The sequence below is a fragment of the Mugil cephalus genome, chromosome 2 (assembly GCF_022458985.1).
Source record: "Mugil cephalus isolate CIBA_MC_2020 chromosome 2, CIBA_Mcephalus_1.1, whole genome shotgun sequence".
In the NCBI taxonomy this organism is placed as follows: domain Eukaryota; kingdom Metazoa; phylum Chordata; class Actinopteri; order Mugiliformes; family Mugilidae; genus Mugil; species Mugil cephalus.
Window position 1 is genome coordinate 33,979,636 of NC_061771.1, and position 11,660 is coordinate 33,991,295.

Sequence of the window (11,660 nt, forward strand, 5' to 3'; positions counted from 1 at the left end):
CCCAATGCCAAGCATCTGTAGGACTTGGAACAGCTATGACCAGTCTATCCTGTCTAAGACCTTCCCTGCGTCCAAAGACAGGACAGCATGGCCAGGGAGTCCAGATTTCTCTAAGAGAATGTTAAGCACTCTCCTTATGTTGTATAAGCCCTGCCTTCCACGTATAAAACATTCTGGTCAGAGTGAACCATTTAAGTTCCAACTTCATAGCCAGTACCTTACATAGTACTTTAAGATCACAATTGATATGAGATATCAGTCTGAAAGATCACAAGATGGCCGCCCTGTGGGTAAACAGTAATAAGAAGCTCCTGTAATATTCTATTTTACGTCTTGACCTTTTACGTCTTGACCGTCACTTGGAAGTCTTTGGCAACTTTGAAGTAATACAAAAGATATCCTTGTCGTGTGATACAAGACAACAATCCAGTTTTTCTTCCCGTCCAGGCTGTTCAATACGCTTACCGGAAGCAGCTCTACCTCAACAGGCCCTTTCTTTGGGCCTGTGCCGGTAAGTCCCTTTTCCCGTCTTGCTGACCTAGTGTGGGATTTATAAATCTGCATTTTTCCGCTGTGGGCTCCCATTGTGGAGCCCTTGCGAGTAAGTCTTGCTCAGTGGCACCGCTTACATCCCTCACCTAACACAACAACACCTGCCCTGTGTTGTGTTTACCTTTACTGGCCACTATTTGTGTTTCCTCAGCGTTCATCACATACAGTTTGCTATCAATCATGGCTCCACTCACCTCACCATCCTGTGGCAGCTGCACCCACCTCGCTCAGAAAGTTACCGAGCTTGAAGGACGCATTTCTAACCTGTATCAGATACGCGAGGCTGAGCTGTTTATGGACACAGTCACATTCGATCCACTGGGACCCGAAGCGGCTTCTCCTGCCGCTGCCATTTCTCCTCCGGAAATCAACCTCCACAACCACTGGATGCGCCAAGGTGCCAAGCCCAAAGCTCAGGGCTTCTCCATCCCATCTGCACCTGAATCCTGGTCGCTGATCTCTAGTCAAGACAGATGAGGGCGCTGCTCCGCTCCTAAACATTACATTCAATTGGAAAATGGATTTTCTCTGCTGGACCAAGATGATCCTACTCCTCTCACGGAGGAACCCCGAGCCTCTCCTCCAGCTCTGCCGTCTTCGTCTCCTCCGGCTCCACACCAACTACGCCGCTCCATGCCATTGTTTACACCCGCGCTGCGGCGTGCGTCTCAAATACCTGAGGCAACTGCCTCACTGAAACCCGCGTCCCAGGTGGAGCTTCGGCAGCCCTCGGTGCCATCGGCCACACAACATCTGGGCTGGTCTGGCGCAAGTGGCTCAGCACCTCGTGAAGAACTGCACCTCCACCTCTACCAACGCCCGCTCCAACTTGGGGAAAGCGCTTCGCTTCTCCTCCAAGAAGGGGCCTCAGTCAGCGCGTAAGCGTCACTCCAGAACCCTGTTTCTTTTTTCCGGAGGCAACAGGCTGCTGAAGATATTCCTGACGATCGCTCTCCTCTTCTTGTTGTTGGAACTTCTATGGTCCGACACATGGAGATCAGCAGACGCAACATTTCCTGCCACCCAGGTGCGCTCGTCCAGGACACCAGCTGCTCTCTCAACGTCCATCAGTCTCCACTGTGGTTGTTCACGTTGGTACGTGTGACCTAAAACTGCAGCAATGGGAGCAGCTTAAGGAGGACTACATGTCCTTCATAAGTACTAAGTGATGTAAAATTCAGCCAACTCCACATCTGGCTCAAAGGATACTGCTGCAGCCGAGACATCCCATATGTGGACAACTTCACCCCTTTCTCAAAAGAACTGACCTCTTCAAAAACGACCATTTTCTCTCCAGTTATCAGCTCCCCACACAGAAATGCACCTCCAAAAATAAAATTATGGAAACTGCTACACTCATTGAGACTGCACCTCCAAACGTCAATTTCTGCCATACCACCAGAACTGATAGGAGAGGTGGTGGAATTGCTGCTGTTTTCTCTGACACTTGGCTGTAAGGAAAGTCCACCTTGGTGAATTCACATCATTTGAATACCTTGCCTTGTCAGTACACTGCAAATCTACAGTATTAATAATAACTGTTTACCGTCCATCAAAATCCAAATGTGGATTTCTGTAAGATTTTTCTCAGCTATTATCTAACATTTCCATTGATTATGACTGTCTTATTATATCTGGTGACTTTAACATTCACATTGACATTGAAACTGATCCAGATGCCATAAATGTGCTAGAGGCATTTGACCTCTCTCAACATGTCTGTGGACCCACCCACAATAAAGGACATACTCTTGACCTTGTCATCTCAAAAGGACTTAACATTACAATGCCTCTTGTTGTGGATGTAGCTTCTTCTGATCACTGTTGCATTTATTTTGATGTTTCTGCTTTCCCTGTACAACGTAACAGCTCTCGATTACTCAAAAGACGCATAATTAATGACAATACTATCAAAAGCTTTCAGAAGAATGTAAAAGAGATGTTGCTATCCACAATATCTTCAACTGGGGACCTTGTGGACAACTTCAACTCAAAAATACAAAGTGTCTATGACAAAATTGCACCACTCAAAACTAAATATGTAAAAAAAAAACAAAAGGCTCCCTGGAGAAATGGAGTGGACATCAGATGCTTAAAGAGAAAGTGTCGTCAGGCAGAGAGACAGTGGAGAAAAACAAGACTTCAGGTTCACAATGACATTTATAAGAATAAACTGAATGACTATAACAAAGCAATCAAACAGGCTAGACAATCATTCTTTTCAGAAATTATCAATGATCTGACAGAATTTGACAATATTGTTGGTCAGCTCAGGTCCTCGACCTGCTGCCTGGATCCTCTCTCAACTTCATTTTTCAAAACTGTCTTTAACTCCCTAGCACCAGAGGTTCTACATATCATTACCTGGTCTCTTCAGTCAGGTATATTTCCCACGTCACTAAAAACAGCTGTCATCAAACCACTTGTGAAGAAGAACAATCTGGATCAAAGTGTCACTGCAAATTATAGGCCCATCTCCAACTTACCATTCCTTAGCAAAAAACAGTTTACATTCAGCTTAAGAATTATCTGGCATCAAATATCCATTTAGTCTGGTTTCGATCCCCACCATAGCACAGAAACGGCACTTATTAAAGTTTTAAAGGATCTACGTATAAACACAGACTCCAAAAAAAAAAAAAAAAAAAGAGTTAAAGAAAAAATTCCATTCTTGTTCTATTTGAACTCTCTGCGTTTGACACCATTGACCACAAAATCTTACTGGAAAGGCTTGAAAGGTGGGTTGGCTTGTCTGGCCCAGTTATAAATTGGTTTAGAACCAACCTTTGTGAGAGGCAGTTTTATGTCTCCATTGGTGAATTCAATTCAAACGAAAAAAAAAAAACGAACGAAATGAACATTATATATGGGGTACCTCAAGGGTCAATTCTTGGACCACTGCTATTCAATCTCTACATGCTTCCACTCTATCATGTCATACGCAAACATAATCTTAGTTACCATAATTATGTAGATGATTCGAAATTTTACATTTCACTTCACCCAGATGACCTATCACCCATAATATCCCTCACTCAGTGTATCAAAGATATTAATCAATGGATGTCAGAAACCTTTTTACAGCTAAACAAAGACAAAACAGAAATAATCATCTTTGGTGCACAGGCTCAGAGACTGAAAATCGCAGAACATCTCAACTCTCTCTCTCTTGACAGCAAAACTGAAGCAAGGAATCTGGGCGTAATTATTGATAGCAATCTAAATTTCAGAAGTCATATCAATCACATCACAAGATCATCTGGTAGATTAGATTACTGTAATGGTTTATTCACTGGACTCCTGAATTCAAGTATTCAGAGGTTACAACTAATTCAAAATGCAGCTGCACGTATTGTGACTGGTACCAAAAAATATCAACACATCACACCCGTTCTTAAATCTTTGCACTGGTTACCTGTTAGAACAAGAATCAGTTTCAAAATACTGCTCCTGGTTTATAAAGCACTACATGGTCTTCCACCTCAGTACATCACAGATATGCTCATCACTTACACCCCAGCAAGAACATTTCGGTCAACAGGCAGTGGCCATTTACTCATCCCTCGCACCAGATCCAAAGAAGGGGAGGCAGCTTTGAGTGGATATGCCCCACAAACATGGAACACCTTGCCTGACACATTTAGACATGCCACATCAGCAGCCATCTTTTTTCAACAGCATTCTGCTGAGCTGTGTGTATATGTATGTATGTGTGGTTGTGTGAGTTGGTGAGCATGAGTTTAAATGTGTATGTGGTGAAAATGGCATAAATATGATTGTTTACTTGCACTTATACTTTTCAATTGATTCCAAACAATTTTTTATGTAACTGTTTGTATTGTAACTATGTATACCTCTTGTAAAGCACATTGAGTCTGCTTTGTGCATGAAATGCGCTTTATGAATAAAATTGAATTGAATTGAATTGAATTAAGATCCACATTGACTTGGTGACTTTCCAGGTTTCAATAGCAAAATAATTATTGCTGTATTAAGAGAGGGGGGAGGACTTTGTCAATAAATGATTCTTGATACATCTGTAGTAGTGGTGGTATCAGTTTAGTTTTGAATATTTTATATATTTCGGTTGGGATTCCATCTGATCCAGGGGTTTTTCCTCCCTTCAGATTGGAAATAGCATCAGACAGTTCCTGGGCTCCGACATTAAACTTTAATAAGCCCAAAGAATCCTCATCCACGGGAACAAAATCTAGTGAATCTAGAAATTTCTTTTGATGGAGCTTGGATTGGAGCTGAATCTGAATATTCAGAGCTATACAATCTGTGGTAGAAATTTTAAAATGTGTTCTTTTGGGTCAGAAGGTAACACTCTTTTGTCTGTTTGAACCGAGTTTATCGTTCTTTCTGTTTGCATCTGATTAATGCACAAGGCTAGCAACTTACTGGCCTTGCTCATAAAATGATTTCTTTGGTCTCAACAAGCTCCTTGTGGCCTGATTTGTCGATAAAACATCATACTTTGCCCTCCGTTTCATAATTTGCTGTTGGTTAGGGTTCTGGTAGATCTGGTATCTCTCCATATTTATTATCGCTTTTTCAAGCTGTTCCATTTCCAATCTTTGGGACTTGTATTTAAAGCTTGTAAAGCGTATCACTTGGCCCCTTAAAAATGCTTTAAAAGCTTCCCACCTCACAAATGCCGATGTTTGGTCGGTATGATTTTCAAAATACAAATCAATTTGTGTGCCAATAAACTATAAATTGAGGATCTCTCAGCCAGCCAGTCTGGAGACGCCATCTTGGGGAATGGTGTAACATGCTAGGCAGTTTAAAAAGAAATGAAGTTGAGGCATGATCTGAGATCAACGTGCGGTCATACCAGGAGCTTGTAATTTTGGTTATCAAATCATCTGAGACTAGAAAATAATCGATTCTAGAAAAAATCTGATAAGTACTGGAATAGCAAGAGGAAGTTTGTTTGTTGGGGTACAAATTTCTCCACATGTCAATCAAAGTGAAATCTTCCACACATTCAAGTCAGTATTTTCTTGCCTGAATGTGTGAGGAGTCTATTCCATTAGATCAATCCAGCTCTGGTTGAAACGTACAATTTAAATCCCCATCAATGACAATGTGACCAGGCATAGCAGGTAGTGATACGAAAAGATGTCTGAAAAAGGTGAGGTCGTCATTGTTCGTCCCATATACATGGACCAGATTCAGTCTGACCAAGAGAATTTCACATTGGACGATAAGATATCTGATAATTGATAAACATGATGCTTCATTTCATTATTGATCTTTACATTTAATTAGTTGTGAAACTTGACTGGACCATTTTCATTACGGTCCATGGATATAGTTCAACAAGCTGCTGCCATATTGACTATTACTGCTGGTAATATATCACACTGATAATAGACTGAAGTGGATATTATTTATTACATTTATTCTATTTGTTTCTAGTGTCTATTTTATATCTATGTTTAAGGTGAGAGAGAAACAGCTTTTTGATTCTACTCTATGACAATATAGAGAAGTGACCTTTGAAACCTAAAACTCTTGAATTCTGACTAAAATCAAATATTGTAGTAGAGTCACAGTTTTCAGAGGACAAGGTGACGTCTTCAATCCAAAGAGGTTCAGTTTAAAATTAGAGAAACCAGAGAAAAGAAGAAAGTCATTAGAAAGTGGAAGCAGCAGATGTTTGCTACTGCTCTCTGATCAATGACTCCAACAACCAAACAGCTGATTGATCAGCTCCATCTTTCATCAGCAGCAAAATGAAACATTGAATATTTCCGCTTCTAGACCATCACATGGTTCATCTAAGTGTTGGAGCAAACAGAGACTGAATATTAGTTACTGCCTCATAAATAAATAAAAAAAAAACTCAGTTTATCAAACATATCAGATCTACAACAGTAACAGACAGTGAACTCACTCCAGAGTCTCCAGTCTACAGTCTGGACTCTCCAGAAAACCACACAGCTGCTTCACTCCTGAATCCTTCAGGTTGTTGTTTCCACTCAGGTCCAGATGTTTCAGATGGGAGGGGTTGGACTTCAGAGCTGAGACCAGAGACTCACAGCTGATCTCTGACAAACTGCAGGTCCACAAACTGAATAAAGAATAAAAGATGTGAGTTTACAAAGTTCCTGTTGAAATCATCCAGAGTTTCATCATGTGTTCAGAGCTGAAGGTTCAGAATGAACATTTTGGCTCACTGTGACAAAACTGTACCTCCTATCAGAAAAACAAGCAGACTGTGGGCATCGAAAGACCTTCCTGAAGACTTTGATATGTTTTTTGTTCTGCTGGAGTAAATATTTTAGACACACTCGCGAGTTAAACACAAAGGTCCCTTCTCCTTTTCTCAGAAAATCTTTGCATTGGAGTGAATGGAGAGCAGACAGGTACTTTACCGCAAACAAAGGCTCACAGTTTAAATTCTGTACTTCTCACTGCTTTGCTGAGCACATTGTGAGAGACACAACAAGTTTGTCTACGACTGTGGAAAAATTCATGTGTCTAGTGTGTAAATTGGGGCCGGGACGAGCATGTAAAGAGAAAAAGATCATGGTCATTGAATAGTGATTGATCAAAAAGTATAAGACCTATCAAAACAAGGATTAATACACCAATACAAAAGGCTTGTTTCTACATTTTAAAGTTGTAGAGCTCAACATGGCTCTGCCGCAGTCAATGGACTAAAGCACAGAAGAAGAAACCAGACTTTACCATGAAGATCCTCAGTGTGGATCAGTAGAATATCAGCCTGATGTCACCACAACTTCACCATCATATTCATCTCATCACACAAAGGAAACATGGAGTCTGACCTCAGAGTCTCCAGTCTACAGTCTGGACTCTCCAGAAAACCACACAGCTGCTTCACTCCTGAATCCTTCAGCTTGTTGTCACTCAGGTCCAGATGTTTCAGATGGGAGGGGTTGGACTTCAGAGCTGAGACCAGAGAATCACAGCTGATCTCTGACAAACTGCATCTCATCAACCTGAATAAGGAATAAAAGATGTAGATTAAATCACTGATAATCAGATGTTTTCAGGTTTTAAAGTGCAGCAGTAGAGTCATGGTACTGAGTTCAGGACTTTTCTGTTATTCAGTTTCCTGGGGACCCATCTCTCTTCCACCATAATAAAAATAAAAACCATCATCAGCTGGCACAGAACATGCCAGGCCAGTCGTCCTTGAATCTCTGGAGTCCCTTGTGAAAACCCTCCAGGAGGAGATGCCAGTGTTGAGCCTTACCTCTGCTGTCCTGCCTCCTGTTGATGCCTCAGCTGTCAGGCCTTTAAAGAACTAATCCCTCTCCTGACATCATTGTTTAACTGGACTCTTAAAGATGAGGAAGAAGATCAGCCATCCTCGTTTAAAGACAATAATCATTTATCCCCAAAAAGGGAATGGCTTCAGAAAACTGTAGCCATGTCAGGCCCATACCTATTCTCTATGTAGACGACAAGATTCACATCTATTATAGCAAAGAGATATGAGACATTTATGACAGACCAGATTAATTAATATTAAAGGACACAAACTAAACCCTGCTCATTTGCTGATGCAATCATATTATTGGAGAGTCCCAATACAAGCTTCACCCATTTAACACCTTCACCTTAAATGTGAATGATACCCAGATTTAAATTAAATTCTATCAAGAAATCCAGAGAATGTACAACTGAAATGAGACTGCAGCAGGCATGCCAGTCCAGTAATTAGTAACATTAAATTATTAAACCATCACAAGATGTAACAGACCCAATAATATCCCACACACTTAATATTTGTCTTGATCTAATGAACCTGTACTAATTAGAGAGAGGGAATGATGAACTGGTTTGATTATGACCATAGATTTAACCAGCAAACCTTCAGAAGTTGGAATCTATAGAAATGTTAAAGGACAAGTTGACATGTTCAAGTGTATCTTCCAACAACAGTCACATGTCATATGGACTGATCCCAGAGTTGTTGAGATTCCTGCTGTCCACACTGACTGTGAAGTGGTCTCTTCCGAACACAACTCCACTGTTGAGCTGACACTAATATGAAGCTTCAGCACTCTGACTGACACTAATCAAAGTTCCTCTTTGAGTTCCTGTCCCTCCACTGCAGCTCAGCAGGAAACACTGTGGAAACACAAACTGTTACTGACTGGATGTGCTGAAGAACAAGATGAGTTGAAGATCAACACAACACTGTGGATGTTGTCCTCCATCTGGTCTGACTGGATTCAGACTATAAGGGGATTTGTCCACAGACAGTATGGACAGAAAGAATGATTAGTGACACCGAGAATTCTGTTAATGTCAACAAATGTGAAGACTGGACTTGATCTAGTTTGTGATCAGACCCACCACCGATGACTGAGGAGATACCTGCTGATGTTCAGGAACATGATGCTCCTTCATTTCAACTCTTTGAGCTCCTTTTCTATCTGAAAGTCCTGACAAGGGAACTCATCTAAACTGGATCTCCATTCTTCAGAAGTCTGAGAAGAAAAGAAATGAAAACTGACCTCAGAGTCTCCAGTTTAATGTTTGGACTCTCCAGTCCAGCGGACAGATGCTTCACTCCTGAATCCTTCAGGTTGTTTCCACTCAGGTCCAGATGTTTCAGATTAGAGGACTGGGAGCTGAGAACTGAAGACAGAGCTTCACAGCTTCTCTCTGACAGGTTACAGTAACTCAGTCTAAAGAGATAATGACAGAAATCCTTTAACTTTGTGACCAGCTGACAGGTTGATGTGTATTTATTGATGATGAACTTACAGAGCTTTGTTGGAGGCTTTGACCACTGGCAGCAGCCTCAGAAGAGCCTCCTCTGAAGCAGGGTATTTCTTCAGGTCAAACTCATCCAGATCTTCCCCTGATGACAGTAAGATGAAACCCAGAGCTGACCACTGAGCAGGAGACAGGTCACCTGTGGAGAGACGTCCTGATCTCAGGGACTGTTCGATCTCCTCGGCTAAAGAACCATCATTCAGTTCATTCAGACAGTGGAACAGATTGATGCTTCTCTCTGCAGACACATTCTCACTGATCTTCTCCTTGATGTACTGGACTGTTTCCTGATTGGTCTGTGATCTACTTCCTGTCTGTGCCAGCAGGCCTCGTAGGAGAGTCTGATTGGTCTGCAGTGAAAGACCCAGGAGGAAGCGGAGGAACAAGTCCAGGTGTCCATTTGGACTCTGTAAGGCCTTGTCCACAGCACTTTGATGGAGACGTGTTAGTTTAGGTTTGTTTCTAAAGACTTTAGCCAACTGAGACGTAGTTTGTTCTTCCATCAAGTTGACACCAGAGTTGATGAAGGTCAGATGGACATGAAGAGCAGCCAGAAACTCCTGAACGCTCAGATGGACGAAGCAGAACACCTTGTCCTGGTACAGGCCTCTCTCCTCTTTAAAGATCTGTGTGAACACTCCTGAGTACACTGAGGCTGCTCTGATATCGATGTCACACTCTGTCAGGTCTGATTCATAGAAGATCAGGTTTCCTTTCTGCAGCTGATCAAAAGCCAGTTTTCCCAGAGACTCAATCATCTTCCTGCTCTCTGGACTCCAGTGTGGATCTGTCTCAGCTCCTCCATCATACTTGACCTTCTTGACTTTGACCTGAACCACCAGGAAGTGGATGTACATCTCAGTCAGGGTCTTGGGCAGCTCTCCTCCCTCTCTGGTTTCCAACACATCCTCCAGAACTGTAGCAGTGATCCAGCAGAAGACTGGGATGTGACACATGATGTGGAGGCTTCGTGATGTCTTGATGTGGGAGATGATGCTGCTGGCCTGCTCCTCATCTCTGAACCTCTTCCTGAAGTACTCCTCCTTCTGGGGGTCAGTGAACCCTCTGACCTCTGTCACCATGTCAACACACTCAGGAGGGATCTGATTGGCTGCTGCAGGTCGTGTGGTTATCCAGAGGCGAGCAGAGGGAAGCAGTTTCCCCCTGATGAGGTTTGTCAGCAGCACATCCACTGAGGTGGACTCTGTAACATCAGTCAGGATCTCAGTGTTGTGGAAGTCCAGAGGAAGTCGACACTCATCCAGACCGTCAACAATGAACACAACCTGGAAGTCTTCAAAGCTGCAGATTCCTGCTTCTTTGGTTTCAGTGAAGAAGTGATGAATAAGTTCCACCAAGCTGAACTTTCTCTCTTTCAACACATTCAGCTCTCTGAAAGTCAATGGAAACATGAAGAGGATGTCCTGGTTGGCTTTGTCTTCAGCCCAGTCCAGAGTGAACTTCTGTGTTAAGACTGTTTTCCCAATGCCAGCCACTCCCTTTGTCATCACTCTTCTGATTGGTCCATGTCTTCCAGGTGAGGCTTTAAAGAGGTCTTCTTGTCTGATGCTTGTTTCTGGTCTGTGTGGTTTCCTGGATGCTGTTTCAATCTGTCTGACCTCATGTTCATCATTGACCTCTGCAGTCCCTCCCTCTGTGATGTAGAGCTCTGTGTAGATCTCATTCAGAAGGGTTGAGTTTCCAGCTTTAGCAATCCCCTCAAACACACACTGGAACTTCTCCTTCAGACCAGATTTAACTTTACGTCCACAAACTGAAGATTCACGAGCTGCAAGTCCTGAATGAACAAACAACAAATAAGATGAATGAATAAACTCTCCAGTAAATATTCCAACATGTCATTGCTCTAAAGAATGAGTGTGTGAATATATCTTGGTTCATCTCTTGAGACATTAGTAAATGTCTCATTTCTCCAGCAGCTTCAATGTTTAGAGAAATCCTCTTACTGCTCTGCAGACAGTCAGCCAGCTCCTCCTGCTTCATTCTCCTCAGGAAGTTCACTGTCATCTTCACTAATAAATCTCTGCTGCTCCTCCTCTGCTCTTCATCCTCACACTCCAACAACTCTGCATCCTCCCTCTGACTCTCTGAGCATTCTGGGTAATCTGGACTCACAACCTTCTGGATCTTCTTCAGCTCCTTCTTCACGAAAGTGATGATGTTGTCCTCCAGCAGCTGGAACAGAAGATGATATGAATGACACAAGCAGACTGAAACCATGGAGACAAACATCAGATCCATGTACATGTACAGACCAGAAAGATGGAGTCCAGCTGTGTCTGATGCTGCTGGGTAGACTGACCACTGAGAACCTCTGA

The 11,660-nt window shown here is 42.4% G+C and overlaps 1 protein-coding gene across 1 annotated transcript; it reads right to left on the reverse strand.

The window, feature by feature from the left end:
- Positions 1-9,305: 9,305 nt before the first annotated feature.
- Positions 9,306-11,349, reverse strand: LOC125003544 (protein NLRC3-like). Its single transcript, XM_047577534.1, has 2 exons — positions 11,289-11,349; positions 9,306-11,119 (listed from the first exon to the last, which is right to left on the reverse strand). Exons 1-2 carry the CDS (start codon positions 11,347-11,349, stop codon positions 9,306-9,308), a joined length of 1,875 nt encoding a protein of 624 aa, XP_047433490.1.
- Positions 11,350-11,660: the final 311 nt, after the last annotated feature.